Source organism: Oncorhynchus mykiss, chromosome 18 (assembly GCF_013265735.2).
Source record: "Oncorhynchus mykiss isolate Arlee chromosome 18, USDA_OmykA_1.1, whole genome shotgun sequence".
NCBI classification, from domain to species: domain Eukaryota; kingdom Metazoa; phylum Chordata; class Actinopteri; order Salmoniformes; family Salmonidae; genus Oncorhynchus; species Oncorhynchus mykiss.
Genome location: NC_048582.1, coordinates 26189238 through 26210605, shown reverse-complemented (window position 1 = coordinate 26210605; position 21368 = coordinate 26189238). Strand labels below are relative to the sequence as shown.

Below are 21368 nucleotides of genomic sequence, written 5' to 3'. Positions count from 1 at the left end.
GCTGGGTTGAACATGTGGGGATGGTAAACGTGTACCACCAACACAATAATCTAGTTACAGACAGTCATGTATAGACCAATACACTTTTGTGTTTTTTTTTTTTTGTCATGGGAAAGATAGCTTAACTTTACTAGTTCTCATAAGCCTACTGTGTCTTCATGTTCATGACCAAATCAAGACTATTATTTTGGAACCCATCATTTTCTCTTCTCATTTACAGGTACAAAAGCTGAGTTGGTGAGATGTCCGCCGAATCACATGCAGTGCATCGGCTCCAAAAGGTGCATTCACTTCAATAAACTTTGCGATGGAGCGAGAGATTGTGAGGACGGATATGATGAAGGAGTACACTGTCGAGGTGAGTGTGTCGTTGAATGAAACTATGGTGGATATAACCATTAACTACATTCATCAATCGGACTCCATTATTATGTGAATAAATGCAAGAGTCACTCTACATCTATGGAGGATCTAGCCTTACCTCACCTCTCAGTATGACTATAATGAACATGTGTCTATTTTACACCGATATGCAATTATCAAGAGACAGATACAAATAGCTATTCCTGGTTAACAATGTTCTAGTATTCATTTATCGTGTCAAGCAGGGATGTCAAGGTGGAACCCAAGCATATACGTGTAGTGTATATATGTGTTTACCAATATACCTACTAATTACTCTGTAAAACGAGAAATGCATTTACTCAATTCAACTAAAGGGATGCATTAGTCACAAAATAATTTGCGCTCAAACAATTCCAGTGTACATGAAATACATGATACATTACAAAGTAGATGACTGTCAGTTAAATGAGACTTAATGTGGTTACATATATCTTCGGTTCAAAACAATCTCTAAGAGAAAAGTCTATGTTTGATACACTAAGGAGCTTACTAACAAGTTCTCAAAGTAAGAACGAATTCACTGACTTAAAAAAAAAAGATTCAGGCAGAAACTCACACCCAACCTGAATGAACATTTCTTGCACTTTGCTAGTTAAAACAATGTGCAGGAAAACACACCAAGATTCTAATCGAATCCACTAAATTAAAATGATAAGAGCACACCCGTGTTACTCCTGTTTTAACTATCTGCCGTCAGCATAACACAGTGTCCCTGTAACAATAAATCCAGAGCAGTTACAGTACAATAGAAGATTTCAGAATTCGTAGCTCTTTATGAACTCTTGAAACAATCCAAACATGACAATTTATACTGAACAAAATTATAAATGCAACATGTAAAGTTTCGGTCTCATGTTTCATGAGCTGAAATAAAAGATCCCAGAAATAATCCATACACACAAAAAGCTTATTTCTCTAAAATGTCATTTCTCTAATTTGTTTACATCCCTGTTAGTGGGCATTTCTCCTTTTCCAAGATAATCCATCCACCTGACAGGTGTGGCATATCACGAAGCCGCTTAAACAGCATGATCATTACACAGGTGCACCTTGTGCTGGGGATAATAAAAGGCCACTCTAAAATGTGGAGTTTTGTCACGCAACACATTGCCACAGATGTCTCCAATTTTGAGGTAGTGTGCAATTGACATGCCAACTGCAGGAATATCCACCAGAGCGGTTTCCAGAGAATTTAATGTTAATTTCCTCCTCCAACGTCGTTTTCTAGAATTTGGCAGTACGTCCAACTGGCCTGACAACCGCAGACAATGTGTAACCATGCCAGCCCAGGACCACATCCATTTTCTTCACCTGCGGGATCATCTGAGACTGGACAGCTGATGAAACTGTGGGTTTGCACAACCAAAGAATTTCTGCACAAACTTTCAGAAACCGTCTCAGGGAAGCTCATCTGCGTTCTCGTCGTCCTTACCAGGGTCTTGACCTGACTAGTTCGGCATCGTAACCAACTTCGGTGGGCAAGTGTGCACTTCACGGATGAATCCCGGTTCCAACTGTACCGTGTATGGCGTCGTGTGATGTCAACGTGATGTCAACGTGAACAGGGTGTCCCATGGTGGCGGTGGGGTTATGGTATGGGAAGCCTATGGACAACGAACACAATTGCATTTCGTCAATGGCAATTTAAATGCACAGAGATCCCGTGACGAGATCCTGAAGCCCATTGGCGTGCCATTCACCCGCCTCCATCACCTCATGTTTTAGCATGATAATACACAGCCCAATGTCGCAAGGATCTGTACACAATTCCTGGAAACCTGAAAATGTCCCAGTTCTTCCATGGCCTGCATACTCACCAGACATGTTTGGGATGCTTTAGATCAACGTGTATGACAGCGTGTTCCAGTTCCCGCCAATATCCAGCAACTTCACACAGCCCTTGAAGAGGAGTGGGACAACATTCCACAGGCCTCAATCAGCAGCCCGATCATCAACAGCTTAATTGGGGAGGACGGGCTCATAGTAATGGCTGGAACAAAATGTGGAATGGTATCGAACACATCAAACACATGGTTTCTATGTGTTTGATATCATTCCATTTACTCCATTTCAGCCATTATTATGAGCCGTCTTCCTCTCAGCAGCCTCCCGTGGAGTCATCATGCTGGGCCTCAGCGCCTGCAAGTCACTAGTCACGAGTGTCACCTTCTCAAATGTTTCCACAACAGTGTTCCCCCTGTGGATACTCTGCATTGTAGAAAACAATCAGAGGAACCAGAGAAATATGTGGAGAGAGGTAATTAGACCTTAAACTTTCAACAAGATGTTCACCATCTGCTGGGCCTGCATGAACTTCTTGTCCATGGTCGTTAGAGACTTGGTGCTCTCCTCATTGAAGGTATCCTCCCACCAGGGTGCAACGTCAGTCTCCAGGAGTACCCTGCCTAGAATGGTCAGCTATCCCATTGTGGAATCCTCCATCACCTCCATCAGAAAGTGTGTGACTTAGCTGGACAGGTCAGGCCCCATCATCGGAGTTCGTTTCACAGTTGATGACACATCACTATTTGTGAAGACTTGGAAAGCATTCCAAATAGCAATACAGTGAATGTACACACATTAACATGACATCCTACTCTGCAATGTATGACAAATAAATGTCTCATGACAACAACAATAAGTTGTGAATAAAGTTTCACCGTCATTAGTATGAAAACTAGCCATCAAAATGATCCCGTCAACTACTTGATTCAAACAGAGGATGAATTAGTTGCCTAATAGTAAACTGGGTGGTGCAGTGGTCAAAAGTCCACTACGGTCACCCGAGTTATAGACTGTTTTCTCTGCTACCGCACGGCAAGCCAAGTCTAGGACCAAAAGGCTCCTCAACAGCCTCTATCCCCAAGCCATAAGACTGCTGAACAATGAATAAAATCGGCCTGGTTAGAACTGTGACAGGAGACCCCCTGGGAATACCAGGTGCCGTAAGCTCAAAAAAACATTTATATCATTTAAAAAAGTTAACTGGTGATTTAATTAGGTGATGATTGGGGAAATATCTTTTCATCTGTTGGTGCAAACACATTTTTTTGGGGGCAATTTGAAGTTCCTTAACCTGAAGTCAATGCCACTTTGTCTGTGATTGGTCAATAGTAATACTCCTGGTAGCAGTGGCAACATGAAGTGTTTTCATGCACATTTTTCCACTTGAGAAACACTGCACCAAACATCTTAGCTATAAAATTGCGCAACTCCTCTGCAAAAACTTCAAAATGAATGACAGATTTCTTGATCTACTCTACACGACCAAAAGTATGTGGACACCTGCTTGTCGAACATCTCATTCCAAAATCATGGGCATTTATATGGAGTTGGTCCCCCCCCTTTGCTGCTATAACAGCCACCCCTCTTCTGGGAAACCTTTCCACTAGATGTTGGAACATTGCTGCAGGGACTTGCTTCCATTCAGCCACAAGAGCACAGAATCGTCTAGAATGTCATTGTGTGTTGTAGATTTACCTTCACTGGAACTAAGGGGCTTAGCTAGAACCATGAAAAAGCATTATTCCTCCTCCAGCAAACTTTACCGTTGGCACTATGCATTCGGGCAGGTAGTGTTCTCCTGGCATCCGCCAAACCCAGATTCGTCCGTCTCACTGCCAGATGGTGAAGCATGATTCATCACTCTAGAGCAGTGGTTCCCAAACTTTTTATAGTCCCATACCCCTTCAAACATTCAACCTCCAGCTGCACACCCCCTCTAGCACCAGGGTCAACGGACTCTGTTTTCTGCCATCATTGTAAGCCTGCCACACACACACTATACAATAAATGTTTTAAACATTAGAATGAGTGTGAGTTTTTGTCACGACCCGGCTCGTGGGAAGTGACAAAGAGCTCCTATAGGACCAGGGCACAAATAAAAATATAATAATTATCAATAATTTGCTCTTTATTTAGCCATCTTACATATAAAACTTTATTTGTTCATTGAAAATTGTGAATAATTCACCACAGGTTAATGAGAAGGGTGTGCTTGAAAGGATGCACATAACTCTGCAATGTTGGGTTGTATTGGAGAGAGTCTCAGTCTTAAATAATTTTCCACACACAGTATATGCCTGTATTTAGTTTCCATGCTAGGGGGCCAAGAATCCACTCTCACATTGGTACGTGGTTGCAAAGGGCATCAGTGTCTTAACAGCGTGATTTGCCAAGGCAGTATACTCTGAGCGCAGCCCTATCCAGAAATCTGTCAGTGGCTTCCGATTAAATAACATTTTTACAGAACCACTTGTTGCAATTTCAATGAGGCTGTCTTGTTCAGATATCAATAAGTGGACTGGAGTCAGGGCATGAAAGGGATAAGGAATCCAATTGTTTGTGTCATCCGTTTCGGGAAAGTACCTGCGTAATTGCGCACCCAACTCACTCAGGTGCTTAGATAAACATATCACATTTGACATTGTCCCTAAGCTTGAGTTCATTGCACACAGAAAATCATACAATGATGGAAAGACCTGTGTTAAGAGATCCAACTTCTTAATCATAGCCTCAGTTTTGTCCCATACATTGAATATAGTTGCGGAGAGTCCCTGTAATCCTAGATTCAGATCAATCAAGTGAGAAAAAACATCACCCAGATAGGCCAGTTGTGTGAGAAACTCGTCATCATGCAAGCGGTCAGAGAAGTGAAAATGATGGTCAGTAAAGAAAACTTTAAGCTTGTCTCACAATTCAAAAAAACGTGTCAATACTTTGCCCCTTGATAACCAGTGCACTTCTGTATGCTGTAAAGGCTTTACATGGTTGCTGCCCATATCATTGGATAGTGCAGAAAATACACAAGAGTTAAGGGGCCTTGCTTTAACAAAGTTAACCATTTTCACTGTGGTGTCCAAAACGTCTTTTAAGCTGTCAGGCATTCCTTTGGCAGCAAGGGCCTCTCGGTGGATGATGCAGTGTATCCAAGTGGCGTCGGGAGCAACTGCTTGCACGTGCGTTACCACTCCACTATGTCTCCCTGTCATGGCTTTTCCGCCATCAGTACAGATACCAACACATCTTGACCACCAAAGTCCATTTAATGTCACAAAGCTGTCTAGTAATTTAAAAAATCCTCTCCTGTTGTCCTGGTTTCCAGTGGTTTGCAGAAGAGGATGTATTCCTTAATTGAACCCCCATAAACGAAATGGACATATACCAGGAGCTGTGCCAGGCCCGCCAAGTCTGTTGACACCACGTCTGTTGACTCCTCCAGCTGTCACTGGCTTGTATGCGAAGCAATAATTGTTTCAAAACGTCTCCTGCCATGTCACTGATGCCTTGTGAAACAGTGTTGTTTGATGAAGGCATTGTCTGTATAGTTTTTTGGGCCTTTCCCCCCAGCATTTGCCCAGCTATATCCACGGCAGTAGGAAGAATTAAGTGCTCCGCAAAAGTATGGGGCGTGCCTGTCCTAGCCACTCGGCAGCTCACTACAGTATTTATTGTGATTGCTATGCCAAATGACAAGCATTGTGTTTTTCAATTGGCATGCATGATTATGGAGGAAAACATGTTATTACATTGCTATTTCAATATAGAAACGTAATAACCCATTGTAAACAACAGCATCACAACCCAAATGTATATATGAAATTTGAAGATGCTGTTTGTGCAAGACCTTGCATTACCACCATAAAAATACTGGATATCACTGACTGTAGTCTTGTGGTATAATGGCAAACAAAACAACATCTCTTTGGTTGTCACGGCTGTCAAAAGAAGTGGACCAAAGTGAAGCGTGGTGAGCGTACATTTTCTTTTCTTTTAAAATGTCACCAACAAAACAACAAACGAAAGAAACAACCGTGAAGCTTACAGGGCTAAGTGCCACAAACAAAGTTAACTACCCATACTGCAAGGAGGGAAAAGGGCTACCTAAGTATGATTCCCAATCAGAGACAACGATAGACAGCTGTCCCTGATCGAGAACCATACCCGGCCAAAACATAGAAATAAAGAAACATAGAAAACAAAACATAGAATGCCCACCCCACATCACACCCTGACCTAACCAAATAGAGAAATAAAACGTCTCTCTAAGGTCAGGGCGTGACATTGGTTTGCAAAAAAACATAATAGTGTCGCCTAAGTCAGCTTACGAAAGCTATATTACCTCCCTTTGCAACCTGCACTGTAGAAAAATGTCAGGTTATTTTTACCGTAACTTACTGGCAGCCAGTTTGGGAATAACTGCTCTAGAGCATGCATTTCCACTGCTCCAAAGTCCAATGGCGGCGAGATTTACACTATTTCAGCCAACACTTGGCATTGCACATGATGATCTTAGGCTTGTGTGTGGCTGCTCATTTATGTCCAATTCATGAAGCTTCCGACTAACAGTTATTGTGCTAACGTTGCTTCCAGAAGTAGCCTGGAACTCAGTAGTGAGTGTTGCAACCAAGGACAGACGATTTTTACACGCTACGCGCTTCAGCACTCAGCATTCCCGTTCTGCGAACTTGTTTGGCCTACCACTTTGCGACTGAGCCGTTATTGCTCCTAGGCATTTCCACAATAACAGCACATACAGTTGACCGGGGCAGCTCCAGGAGGGCAGAAATTTGACGAACTGACTTATTGGAAAACAGGCATCCACGTTGAAAGTACCTGAGCTCTTCAGTAAGGCCATTCTGCTGCCAATGTTTGTCTATGGAGATTGCATGGCTGTGTGCTCGATTGTATACACCTGTCAGCAATGGGTGTGGCTGAAATAGCCAAATCCACTAATATGAAGGGGTGTCCACATACTTTTGTATACAGTGCATTTGGAAAGTATTCAGACCCCTTGACTTTTTCCACATTTTGATATGTTGCAGGCTAATTCTAAAATTGATTGTATACATTTTTTGCCTCATCAATACTCCATGAAGACAAAGCGAGAACAGTTTTTTTGACATTTTTGCACATTTATTCAAAATAAAAAACAGAAATGCATTAATTACGTAAGTATTCAGACCCTTTGCTATGAGACTCGGAATTGAACTCAGGTGGTTCCTGTTTCCATTGATCATCCTTGATGTTTTTATGACTTGATTGGAGAACACCTGTGATAAATTCACTTTATTGCGCATGATTTGGAAAGGCACACACCTGTCTATATAAGGTCCCACAGAAAGGTACCAAAAAATGTCTGCAGCATTGAAGGTCCACAAGAACACAGTGGCCTCCACATCATACTTAGATGACGGATGCCACTCATCAGTAAAAGGCACATGACAGCCCGCTTGGAGTTTGCCAAAAGGCACCTAAAGGACTGTCAGACCATGACAAACAAAATTCTCTGGTCTGATGAAACCAATATTTAACTACAGTGCCTTGCGAAAGTATTTGGCCCCCTTGAACTTTGCGACCTTTTGCCACATTTCAGGCTTCAAACATAAAGATATAAAACTGTATTTTTTTGTGAAGAATCAACAACAAGTGGGACACAATCATGAAGTGGAACGACATTTATTGGATATTTCAAACTTTTTTAACAAATCAAAAACTGAAAAATTGGGCGTGCAAAATTATTCAGCCCCTTTACTTTCAGTGCAGCAAACTCTCTCCAGAAGTTCAGTGAGGATCTCTGAATGATCCAATGTTGACCTAAATGACTAATGATGATAAATACAATCCACCTGTGTGTAATCAAGTCTCCGTATAAATACACCTGCACTGTGATAGTCTCAGAGGTCCGTTAAAAGCGCAGAGAGCATCATGAAGAACAAGGAACACACCAGGCAGGTCCGAGATACTGTTGTGAAGAAGTTTAAAGCAAGATTTGGATACAAAAAGATTTCCCAAGCTTTAAACATCCCAAGGAGCACTGTGCAAGCGATACTATTGAAATGGAAGGAGTATCAGACCACTGCAAATCTACCAAGACCTGGCCGTCCCTCTAAACTTTAAGCTCATACAAGGAGAAGACTGATCAGAGATGCAGCCAAGAGGCCCATGATCACTCTGGATGAACTGCAGAGATGTACAGCTGAGGTGGGAGACTCTGTCCATAGGACAACAATCAGTCGTATATTGCACAAATCTGGCCTTTATGGAAGAGTGGCAAGAAGAAAGCCATTTCTTAAAGATATCCATAAAAAGTGTCGGTTAAAGTTTGCCACAAGCCACCTGGGAGACACACAAAACATGTGGAAGAAGGTGCTCTGGTCAGATGAAACCAAAATTGAACTTTTTGGCAACAATGCAAAACGTTATGTTTGGTGTAAAAGCAACACAGCTGAACACACCATCCCCACTGTCAAACATGGTGGTGGTAGCATCATGGTTTGGGCCTGCTTTTCTTCAGCAGGGACAGGGAAGATGGTTAAAATTGATGGGAAGATGGATGGAGCCAAATACAGGACCATTCTGGAAGAAAACCTGATGGAGTCTGCAAAAGACCTGAGACTGGGACGGAGATTTGTCTTCCAACAAGACAATGATCCAAAACATAAAGAGGCAGCTGAGGGTCCACTATCATTACTACTTCCAGACTGGCCATTTCTCTCCGCCATTTCCCTCTGTGCTGTAGGCTTGGTAGGTAATCCCAAATGAATCGGGCCCGCCACCGGTGTCTGCCAACGAGGTTGGTATCAGCATACATGGCTTGAGGAAGTTACGCCTCTCAGCGTCCCATCAAGAGCATATTCGGTGTAACCGGATTGGGGTCAGCGATGTCTGCAGAGAGATATCCCAAGGGTTTGGAGATCAGTATCCCTTCCACCTCTATCAGGACGGTCCGCAAGACAGTTTCACTGACAGTTTCATCCCCCGGACGACTCGTAAGGGCGTCTTTACAGATTTGATCTCTCGCTCCCATGTTCCTCCAAAATGAGGAGCTCCTTGAGGTTTGAATTTGAATGAGATTTGTTGGTCCATCAGATGATCCTGGAGGCTGGGTTCCATGGCTTGGAAGATAAAATCTACAATGGAATGGTTCAAAAATAAGCATATCCAGGTGTTAGAATGGCCAAGTCAAAGTCCAGACCTGAATCCAATCGAGAATCTGTGGAAAGAACTGAAAACTGCTGTTCACAAATGCTCTCCATCCAACCTCACTGAGCTCGAGCTGTTTTGCAAGGAGGAATGGGAAAAAATTTCAGTCTCTCGATGTGCAAAACTGATAGAGACATACCCCAAGCGACTTACAGCTGTAATCGCAGCAAAAGGTGGCACTACAAAGTATTAACTTAAGGGGGCTGAATAATTTTGCACGCCCAATTTTTCAGTTTTTAATTTGTTAAAAAAGTTTGAAATATCCAATAAATGTCGTTCCACTTCATGATTGTGTCCCACTTGTTGTTGATTCTTCACAAAAAAATATAGTTTTATATCTTTATGTTTGAAGCCTGAAATGTGGCAAAAGGTCGCAAAGTTCAAGGGGGCCGAATACTTTCGCAAGGCACTGTATTTGTCCCGAATTCTAAGCGTCATGTCTGGAGGAAACATGGCACCATACATACGGTGATGCTTGGTAATGGCAGCATCATGCTGTGGGGATGCTTTTCAACGGCAGGGATAGGGAGACTAGTCAGGGTCGAGGGAAAGAAGAACTGAGTAAAGTACAGAGATATCCTTTAGGAAAACCTACTCCAAAGTGCTCAGGACCTTCCAACAGGACAACGACCCTAAGAACACAGCCAAGACAAAGCAGAAGTGGCTTCGGGACAAGTCTCTGAATGTCCTTAAGTGGCCGATCAAACATCTTGAACCCGATCGAACAGCTCTGGAGAGACCTAAAAATAGCTGTGTAGGGACGCTCCCCATCAAACCTAACAGAGCTTAAGAAGATTGTCATTATGGGGTATTGTGTGTATATTGATGAGGGGAAAAAAACTATTTAATCTTTTTTAGAATAAAGCTGTAACTTAACAAAATGTGGAAAGTCAAGGGGTCTGAATACTTTCCGAATGCACTGTATATAAAGTATTCATCCCCCTTGGCATTTTTCCTATTTTGTTGAATTACAACCTGTAATTTAAATAGATTTTATTTGGATTTCATGTAATGGACATACACAAAATAGTCCAAATTGGTGAAGTGAAATGAAAAAAAATACTTGTTTGTAGCTTTTTGTCCATCAAAGAAAACGCTATGTCTGACTCAAATCCAACACCTAGCATCACCCCGAGAATATCATCCCGCTTGGTGGTGGCGCATCATGCTGTGGGGATGTTTTTAATCGGCAGGGACTGGGAAACTGGTCAGAATTGAAGGAATGATGGATGGTGCTAAATACAGGGAAATTATTGAGGGAAACCTGTTTCTTGTCTTCCAGAGATTTGAGACTGGGATGGAGATTCATCATCCAGCAGAACAATGACCCTAATTATACTGCTAAAGCAACAACTTGAGTGGTTTAAGGGGAAACATTTAAATGTCTTGGAATAGCCTAGGCAAAGCCCAGACCTCAATCCAATTGAGAATCTATCGTATGACATAAAGATTGCTGTACCCATCCAACTTGAAGGAGCTGGAGCAGTTTTGCCTTGAAGAATGGGCAGAAATCCCAGTGACTAGATGTGCCAAGCTTATAGAGACATACCCCAAGAGACTTGCAGCTGTAATTGCTTCAAAAGGTTCCTCTACATAGTATTGACTTTGGGAGGGTGAATAGTTATGCACGCTCAAGTTCTCTTTTTTTGTATTATTTCTTGTTTGTTTCACAAGAAAAATATTTAGCATCTTCAAAGTGGTAGGGATGTTGTGTAAATAAAATGATACAACCCCCCCAAAAAATATATATTTTAATTCCACGTTGTCAGGCATCAAAATAGGAAAAATGCCAAGGGGCTGAATACTTTCGCAAGCCACTAGTGTATTTTAGAATAATTCTGACTATTTTGAGGAATTGTTTCTGGTTATGTTGTTACTACGGTGGCTCAAGAGGGACAAAGAACAACTTTTATATTTATTATTTTCTGATTCTTTATTTTGTATAGTTCATGTATGTTGACAATATGTCTACATTATGAATCAATCATAATGTTTAAATATCTATATTACATATTATATATAGCAGCAAAAGATCTGAATTGAATTCCGTCATTACAATAAAGCCTTGTTCATACTGGCAGTTTAAGTTATTCTGTCACGTTCACTGTCTTCAAACTCCCTGTCATAGATGAGACAAGGCGCAGCGTGTATGTAATTCCACATCTTTAATAACGTGAAACCTTCACAAAAAAAACCAGGTAAACAGAAACCGAACGTGACGCAACCGTGGCGCACACAAACACACAGAAAATAAATAATTACCCACAACATTAGGTGGGTAAAAGGCTGCCTAAGTATGATTCCCAATCAGAGACAACGATAGACAGCTGCCTCTGATTGGGAACCACACTAAGCCAAAACAAAGAAATAGAAAACATAGAATGCCCACCAAAATCACACCCAGACCTAACCAAATAGAGAAATAAAACGCCTCCCTAAGGTCAGGGCGTGACAGATACCAATCCTGCAGTCTGGTTTTTATACTGTTATTTGGCACATCTTGTTGCTTTTTATCTACTCTGTTGACAGTTTGCGGTAGCTAAATAGCTAGTTTATTGTTCACAAACACAGTTATGAATGTGATAGAAAGCTAAACAGCTACCTAGCTAGCTAGTTGACTGCTGTGGCTAGCCAAAAAGGACTTGTTTTGAAAGTTGGATAATTTTATCCTTTGAGGGTTTACATATGTTCTTACACTATGATGTTGAACATTCAAAGTAACTGGGAAACGTCCATGGCAGCCATTGTTGTCACCTTAGCTTGCTACATAACTTCTGAGTGATAGGAAGCACAAGCACCACCACCAATCAGCCTACACCACTGTGCACACACCCATAGTAACTATGACAACAAGTGTAGTCAACTCAGCAAATGACTGCTGTCTGAAAACACGCAAATCCGATGTGGTCACTTGTAACTTGCTGTTTGGACAGTCAGTACTCCAAAACTGATTTGAAAAACAAAAATGATTTGAGCGTTAAGGCCTGCGGTGTGAACAAGGCTAAAGAGTCCTCAATCAACCTTAGTATAAAAGACTGTTCTACAAACCTGAACGGCATCTTTGATCGTTTGAATGATTCATCATGTGCTATGACACTGCAATCACATTACCATTTCCATGATACTGAGGACTATTTTTAGGACTAGGCTACTTCTTTCAAGGAAACGTCTTTAGCAAGATCTCACTCTGACTTTGTTAAAAGCAGAATGATGCAATAATTACAGGAAGCTATGATAAATGTTTCATAAGCAGCAATGGATATTGTACAATGCCTACGAAGTATACAAGGTTTTACAACTTAACCTTGAAGGCTGCCATATGTCTTACTTGTTCTGTGAAACACTTAAAACACAACAACAACAAAAAACGTTGCAGGTGTTGCAGAAAAGAGATTTATAAAAAGCCTCACTGTGAACTCTTTCATCTCCCAGTGGAAATAATCAACTACAGTATTCCCGCTCTGCCCACTTTTCCCTGTTTTCTCACCCGGTTTCTCCTCTGATGAATACAAAGCAGTTGAATAAATACTGCATTCACAGAATAGAGTTAAGAATAGGAACGTACAAAGACAGAATAAACTGCCATTTTATTAAAAGACATAGAACAAACCGCCAATTTAAAGAGTCAGTGAGGCTACAAACAGAGCACTTAATGGATCCTGTCGTGTAGAGATGTGATCCGAAGGAATATATGCACATCTATTTTGTTAATGCATGACAAATAGAAGAAAGATGACAAGTAGAGAAGTTTGTTTACTGCTTTATGCTGTATCGTTTGAGCATAAGACATTATAGCAAATATATCCAGATTGACCAATTATCTGCTATGATGTAAATAATGGTCCAATAAGCCAGATTGTAACTTCTGTAAAGGGATGGGGATGCATTGTCTTTAAGTTACTCCTTAAGTCTATGGGCCCTAAACAGTCTCTTAAAAATAAAAGAGTATACTATACAAACACTGTGATTGGATACAAAAGACTGTTAGCTCCACTCAGCTCCTCATCTTGGGTTATTTCTGTTTGCATGAGTGGCCTTATTTATGGTCTGAGGTTGACAATAGCAGATGGGACATTAGCAACTAATCATAAGAGATCAGTGAGTGAGTTAACCTTCCTGTTGTGTTTGTTTCATGTTAATTAATTCTGTGTTCCCGGGCCAAAATGACCGCCTCCTTATAGCTAGTTATAAATCCATAATAACACATGTATTATCACCTAATGTTGTGTTAGATCTTTTTATCAACTTATTGTGAACATTATACATTTTGAACTTCTATTCGCTATTTATGGCCTGTTGGTCTCATTGACCTGAGCTCACAATTGGTTTCAGAGTAAAAAAAGCATAAGGTAAAGATTATTTTGAGTATAACAAATACTCAGATGAAACATATTGTGCCATTTATCACAGACTCCTTTGTGGCAAATTTTAACAAGGACATTTGTTTTGAAACCATTTCAAATTTTAAATAGTGGCACAAAATATAATCTGTTGTGTTCCTGGTCAAAAATAACCGGTATGATTTTATTGGTAAAGAAAGGACATAGGCCCAAAACTACACATGAAAACGTTACCATATTACAAAATGTATGCCTGAACACATTAAAGAACAACAGTAACAATAACAGTATTACTAACAATAACAAAAACATAAAAAATGTCACATTCTGTCAATCAATGGTGGTTACATTTTGTGTGTTCTCATGCACATGTTGGACAATACCTGGTGGTTGTTGCATGTGCATTACAAATATATGCAGTGCATTTATGGCACATAATGCTTGTTTTGACATCTCTTGGTGCACAAAGATTACACAGCTTCCTTTTGTCTCTGGTGGTGGATGATCTTGCTTCTGGCCCTTGTATATCTCTCACCAATCCAGCAGAGGATGGTGTTGGAGGAAGATGTTGGCACCTTTGAATGAGGGATGCCACCATGGCTTTCCCCAGCTCTTCTAGGAATAGTCTCGTCTTGAAGAATTTCCCCTGCTTCCAGCCTGGATTCACCTCCATCCACACCACAAACACATTATAGGCCAACACGGCTAGGATGTTGAAGAACACCACCATGGGCCAACGTGCCGTCATCCTCTTACAAGAGTATGTGCCACTAACCTACAAAAGTGCAGCAGCCAGTAAATAAAATAATGAGTACATACAAGTGATATTTCATGTCTTGCATAGTAAAGTGAAAAATTGCATCAATAGCATTGTTTTAATTTATCACATCTAAAACATATTTACATATTCAAATTGAAAGATTAGTGGAATCTGTGTTGATAGCTGGACAGTTAGAATGACTGACATTGAAGGTGAACAGGTGGTCACAGGTCAGGTGACAGAGGAATGGATGAGACTGAGGGAGGAATTCCTTTAACCATAAAGTGGTATATTTAATGGGTCGTCTGTGCTGCATAACAAAGGAAACAGAATAACAGGTATCCAATCAAATTCATAATCACAAAGATCAAGTCATAACAATCATTCATTATTAAAATAATTAGGGAATTCAGCAATCCAGCTAATTAAGAAGTCAATAGGAATCATCCTTGAGTCATTTAGGCTCGTAACTATTTATCATAATCATGAGAAGAATAATACAAACAGTGATCGGTTATTCAATCTATAATCGCAATTAGTTTGATGTCAGAATCGATCAGTTCAGCAAACAATGACGTTTCATATTTCACCCTTTCAAGTGTCTTCATGTGTACATGTAATTTCATTACATATTAACCATATATCGATGGCATAATTGGCCTGTGATGATCAGTAGGGCCGTGATCATTGATCATTCACATTACACAATAGGTCTGAAGCGTGTGCTCCAAGCCGCGCTCCGCTGTAATAACTATAAACAATAACTGATGGCCCACTCTCCCGATCGCAACAGATAGTTCAGATGAAAGGTAACAGATTCGGTGGACTTACGCGGATTCATGGACGCACAGAATTTCTGGATTAGACAGTGAAGGAAGAGAAAGCAGGGAGATCAGTCGATGGCGATTTCCTCCTTTTATGGAGTTGAGATCTGTCGGACATTTCCACCTGACCTAATCAAAGCACCTCTGGCCCAGCTGAGCAAGTGGCCATGAAATAAAGGATTCTTCCACCAACTCAATGGTCCTTTTCTACAGCCACCCCGGGAATTTGTTAAATTCCACATTCTTCAAAATGGCTCATTGCTCCTCATCCTCTGTCAGTCAGGCGACTGGCCGGATATACTGTATGTCCGGTTCTTTACCTGGATCTCCACTAATCTAACATGACCATCGGTCCCTGGCATAGTCTTAGTGACATAGTCATAGGCATAGTTTTAGTCTTAGCCTCCTGCCCATCGGCCAGGAGGCTCGAGAGGCAGCTGAGGGTCCACTATCATTACTACTTCCAGACTGGCCATTTCTCTCCGCCATTTCCCTCTGTGCTGTAGGCTTGGTAGGTAATCCCAAATGAATCGGGCCCGCCACCGGTGTCTGCCAACGAGGTTGGTATCAGCATACATGGCTTGAGGAAGTTACGCCTCTCGGCGTCCCATCAAGAGCATATTCGGTGTAACCGGATTGGGGTCAGCGATGTCTGCAGAGAGATATCCCAAGGGTTTGGAGTTCAGTATCCCTTCCACCTCTATCAGGACGGTCCGCAAGACAGTTTCACTGACAGTTTGATCCCCCGGACGACTCGTAAGGGCGTCTTTACAGATTTGATCTCTCGCTCCCATGTTCCTCCAAAATGAGGAGCTCCTGGAGGGTTGAATTTGAATGAGATTTGTTGGTCCATCAGATGATCCTGGAGGCTGGGTTCCATGGCTTGGAAGACTTCCTCCAACCTGGCTTCTCCTGCCTTGAAGTTTGTGCCCCTGTCAGCCATGATCTCATAGGGTTTCCCCCGTCGGGGGATAAACCGCCGTGGGGCCATGAGGAAGGCTTTAGTATCCAAACTCTCCAGTAGGTTCAGGTGGACAAATCTATTTCACAAACACTTGAATAGAATGCCCCAGCGCTTTTCCACTTGACAACCTAGCTTGATAGTCAAGGGGCCAAAGCAATCTACTCCTGTTGACCAGAAGGATGGTTTGAGGAGGCGCAAGCGAGCAGGGAGTAAATCTGCATTTTGGGCACAGTGACTCCGGCCCGCCATCTCTGACATTCCACGTCATCTCCCCATAGACTCTCTCTGGCCCTGGGTGGAGAAGCCTCTCATTATAGGGTGTCTGGAGTCAAGGATAATTGGGTGGATAGCATCGGGATCCAAGACTTCTGCTTGGCGCAGCCTCCCTCCGACTCTGAGGATTTGGTCATATTCTGGGGCAAGAGAGAGAAGATGGCTGTCCTTAGCCACTTCCCTACCGGCTTTCAGAGCTTTTAGCTCCTCAGGGAAGCTAACTGCTTGTGTATGCTAGGGGAGTAGTGTCTCTGTCCCGAGGGTGGTGGGTATGGAAGCCACCCCATCTGAGATCTGGTTTGTGGCGGCGATCAGATCCGGCAGTGTTTAGGATTCTGCTAGGTCAGGGAGAGCTGTTGTTGGTTCCATAGAGATGCTGTAGCATTGGGCGGATTTCCTTAACTCATGAGCTTCAGTTGGTTGCAGAGGGGCTGCCGGGGGCTGCCGGCCACTCATTCTCTGGTTGGGACAAGAATGGTGGTCCCAAGCTCCAGCGATGGGGTTGAGCCAGTTCCTTAAGGGTTTTACCACGAGTAACGTCATCAGCAGGATTGTTTACACTGTCAACATACCTCCAGTTCTGGACTTCTGTTAGGTCTTCGCTTTCTGCAATGCGAGTTCCGGCGAACACCTTATACCTGCAGGACTCCGACTTGAGCCAGATCTATACAGTGGTCGAATCACTCCAGTAGATTACCCTTTGGATTGGCAAGGTGAGCTCGGCTCACAAGGTAGAGGCCAACTGGGCTTCGGAAAGGGAAGCACTGAGTTCCAGCCTAGGCATTGACAACTGCTTCTTGTGTGCGACCCTGGACCTGGACATGACAAAAGAGACATGGGTGTGGCCTGCCTTATCCTCCACTCTTAGATAGGATACCGCCCCATAAGCTCGCTCAGAAGCGTCACAGAACACATGCAGTTCCAGGCATGATCCCAGTTGGTCAGCACAGGGTGGTACATAACATCTTGGCATTTGGACTTCAGAGAGGTTCAATAACTCTGCTTCCCAACAGATCCATTGTTCCACTATGTTAGCCGGGTGGATTGGTTCATCCCAGGCCCTCTTGGTCTGCCACAGGTCCTGGACTAAGACTTTGGCCCGCGTTGTGTATGGCAGGATATACCCATGGGGATCGTATTGGCTGGCCAGGGTCCGATAGATGGTGCGCAGAGTGGGGGTTTCGGTACTCAGGGCTGAGCGGTGCTTGTACCCCAGGGTATCCGGTATGCAGCTCCATCTCAGTCCTAGAGTAGGCTCTTGTGGGTTATCACCAGACGTCGATAGCTATAGTCCACTGCTACCGGAGGTGCTGGATAACCTCCACTCTGTTACTCGCCCACTGTCGGACCTCAAATCCCCCTTTGGACAGGAGATTCTGTACTTTATCAAGGAGTGCTATCGCGTTAGGAGTGGATGGGACGCTCTGTAAGCAGTTATCCACATAGACAGCATTTTCCATTGAATCCCATACTTCTGGGTCACTGTCTGGGGGCTCCCGTTAGTGTCTCTGCAGAGTGTGGCACAGCAAGGACTGCAGGCGGTGCCAAATGGGAGTACTTGCCATTTATAGATTGTGGGCTCTGCGTCGCGTTCCATATTTCGCCATCTGAACCGGAGCAGTGTGGTGTTGGAAGGCAGCAGACGAATCTGATAAAACATGGTTTTGATGTCTCTACTGATGGCTGTGGAGTGCTGCCGTAACCGGAAAAGGACACAGAGCAAGGAAGGACCTAAGGTTGGTCCGAGGAGTAGACAGTCATTGAGGCTTTGAACAACAGCAGGGAATGAACAGTTGAAGACAAGTCGGTACTTCCCACCATGTTACTGGAAAACATGGTGAGGGAGATACCAGGATTCGCTGAGTTCTGAGATGAAGGGTCTCGTGGGTCCCCTCCAGGTTAAGTTAACGAGTGGCCACCAGGAGAATGATTGTTCTTTCAGACCAATCATCTAGAACGGCGAATGTATCAATGCTCCTTCACTTTGCAGAGTGACCTTGACCACCTTCAACATGACCCGTGGAGACCGGTTCTGCTGTTCAAGGTAGAGCTCCTTTGCAGCTCCTACCATGAGCATACTCTGCTCCTTCTGTGCTTGGGGAATTACATCATGCAACACTGTGAGATGGATTTCCTTACAGAGATTGCAGGGTTTCCTTAAAACTTCTTGCGACTATCAAACCCGGATCCGGGAGCGTAATCATAGCCTCAAACTAATTAGCATAACGCAGCGGACATAAATCTTCATACAAAATAGCTAGATGCTAGACAAGCATTTGTGTAAGTTTATCATGGCATAATGCTATGCTAGGCTCTGCTGGCAGCAGGCAACATTTTCACGAAAATAAGAAAAGCAATCAAATTAAATAATTTACCTTTGAAGAACTTCGGATGTTTTCACTCAGGAGACTCCCAGTTAGATAGTAAATGTTTCTTTTTTCCAAAAATATTATTTTTGTAGGCGAAATAGCTCCCGTTTGTTCGTCACGTTTGGCTGAGAAATCGACTGGAAAATGTGGTCACTACAACGGCAAACTTTTTTTCCAAATTAGCTCCATAATATCGACAGAAACATGGCAAACGTTGTTTAGAATCAATACTCAAGGTGTTTTTCACATAACAATTCGATAATATATCCGTCGGGACAATTCGTTTCTCATAAGAAGCGATTGGAAAAATGGCTACTTGTGTACTTTACGCAAGATTTTCTGCGGGAGCCATCATGTGACCACTTGCTAAATGTGGTCCCTTACTGCTATTCTTCAACATAAATGCGTAAAAAGACGTCACAATGCTGTAGACACCTTGGGGAATACGTAGAAAACGTAAGGTCATTCGTAGCTCATTCACAGCCATATAAGGAGTCATTGGCATGAGGCGGTTTCAAAAAAATGCGGCACTTCCTGATTGGATTTGTATCTGGGTTTTGCCTGTAACATCAGTTCTGTTGCACTCACAGACAATATCTTTGCAGTTTTGGAAACGTCAGAGTGTTTTCTATCCAAAGCTGTCAATTATATGCATGGTCGAGCATCTTTTCGTGACAAAATATCTTGTTTAAAAAGGGAACGTTTTTTATCCAAAAATGAAAATACTGCCCACTAGTTAGAAGAAGTTAATGTGCAGGTCTCCACCTTATGGCTACGGGCACACTTGTAGCATCGCTCGCCTGAAGTGATCCAGGCCTTCAATTGAGGTTGAGTGTGCTTTTTTACCCTGGGGCATGAGCCAGGGTCCCTCCTGGCGTTCAAACCCCTTCCTTCCTCTGAAGGCTATGGCTGAGATGGTGGCCTGGTGAGCGATGCTCTTTGCTCTTGCCTTGCTAAGAAGCCTGTCCACGTGGGAGCCACATTTCAGCTCGTTCCCATCTTCTCCTTCAACGGATTGGAGCATCGAGGTCAGGGATTGGTCAGCGAGGGAGAACTCTTGGAAGGCAGCATGGTCTCCCATTTTAATTGGAGACGTGTTCAGGATGTTGTTTAGTTCATTCTGGACTAGCTGGCGTGGCTCACCATATCTCACTTTCAGGGCCTGGAGAGCGGCAGTGTATGGTGTTGCGGAGTGCATAAAGGATTGGGCCAGCTTATATGCACTGGGAAACCGCAAGTGATCCATCAGTACTTGGTACTTGTAGCGTTCTGACCGATGACTGTGAATACCCAGTAGGCTCTCCAATGCCATTTCCAAAAGCACAAATCCACTCTCCTTTCCGCTCTCAAAGTATGGCGGTTTGGGTCTGGCAATTCCATAGGCTGAGGCTACTAGCAGTTTCATAATGTTGGCTCCCTCTTCTGGTTGTGTGAAGGATAAACCCGAGACTGCTGATGAGCTCACTGTGGCCTCATTGGGCGGAGCGGCCTGTCTCCCATGCTCCATATTGGCTGTTGACCTCGGAGCCTCCGGAGACTGTGTGCCATGCTGTACCAGAGGGGTAGATTGGGAAAGAAAGGCAGACAGGTCAGGTCCATGTGGAGGGGTGGTCAGGTCAGGTTCGTTCCTCTCCAGGAAGGATGAGACCATCCGTGCCTCCTCCAATTCCCTTCTTGTTGACGGTGCCATCACTGTTGTGCCAGGTCCTTGGCAATGAATTCCCGTTCCTGTAGAGCTCTACGGGCCTGCACATCCAATAGGTGACATCGTTTGTCAGCCTGTCGTTCCTCCTAAATCTGACGCTCAATTTCATCCAACGCTAGTAGTGAATCGTGAATCGCTGAGGGCTTATGAATGGCGGCTGCCATGGCCACTTCCAAAGGGCTATCCACTAGTCGAACTCTCACTCCGTCTAGAGTGCCTCGGAGTTAAGGGGTGAGCAGAGCCTGCCTCAGGAAGCTGGTCGACCTGTGCGGTGGGAGTTACCTCCTCCACGGGTTCTTCCTGTAGACCACTTTCCCGTCCCAAAGCAGTTTCCGGTCCTTGGCTCGGAGGGGATGGTTGATGGCTAAAACTTACAGTTGATCCATCGCCACTTTGAGCACTGTTGGGCTTGCCCTTTGATGTGGGAAACTCAACCACATAATCCTTTTAAGATAACCAGGTGCTTGTCTGGTTCTTCTGGTGCTGCTGGTGGTTGAGGAAGAAGCCTTCTTTGTTGCTTTAGGCTTAGCTCCTGGATCTTTTCTTTGTTCCAAGACCTTTCCCTCAGCTGCTCTTCCCTCCTCTCTCCTTCCTTCCAGTTGAGACAATTCTTTCTTCTCCATTTCCTTTTCACCGGCCTTCGGTTCAGTCATCATCCGACTCGAAGGGCCATTGAAAGATTAGTGGAATCTGTGTGGGTAGCTGGACAGGTAGGATAACTGACAGTGATTGTGAACAGGTTG

The 21368-nt window shown here is 43.3% G+C and overlaps 1 protein-coding gene across 1 annotated transcript in view; it reads left to right on the top strand.

Moving 5' to 3' along the window:
- The first annotated feature begins 226 nt into the window (after nucleotides 1–226).
- The window catches only part of lrp1ba (low density lipoprotein receptor-related protein 1Ba), a 163952-nt gene continuing 142810 nt past the window's right edge, over nucleotides 227–21368 (top strand). Inside the window, exon 1 of the mRNA XM_036952429.1 lies at nucleotides 227–358. Within this exon, the coding sequence (XP_036808324.1) occupies nucleotides 259–358 (100 nt within the window). The 5' untranslated portion in view covers nucleotides 227–258. The remainder of the gene's footprint in view (nucleotides 359–21368) is intronic.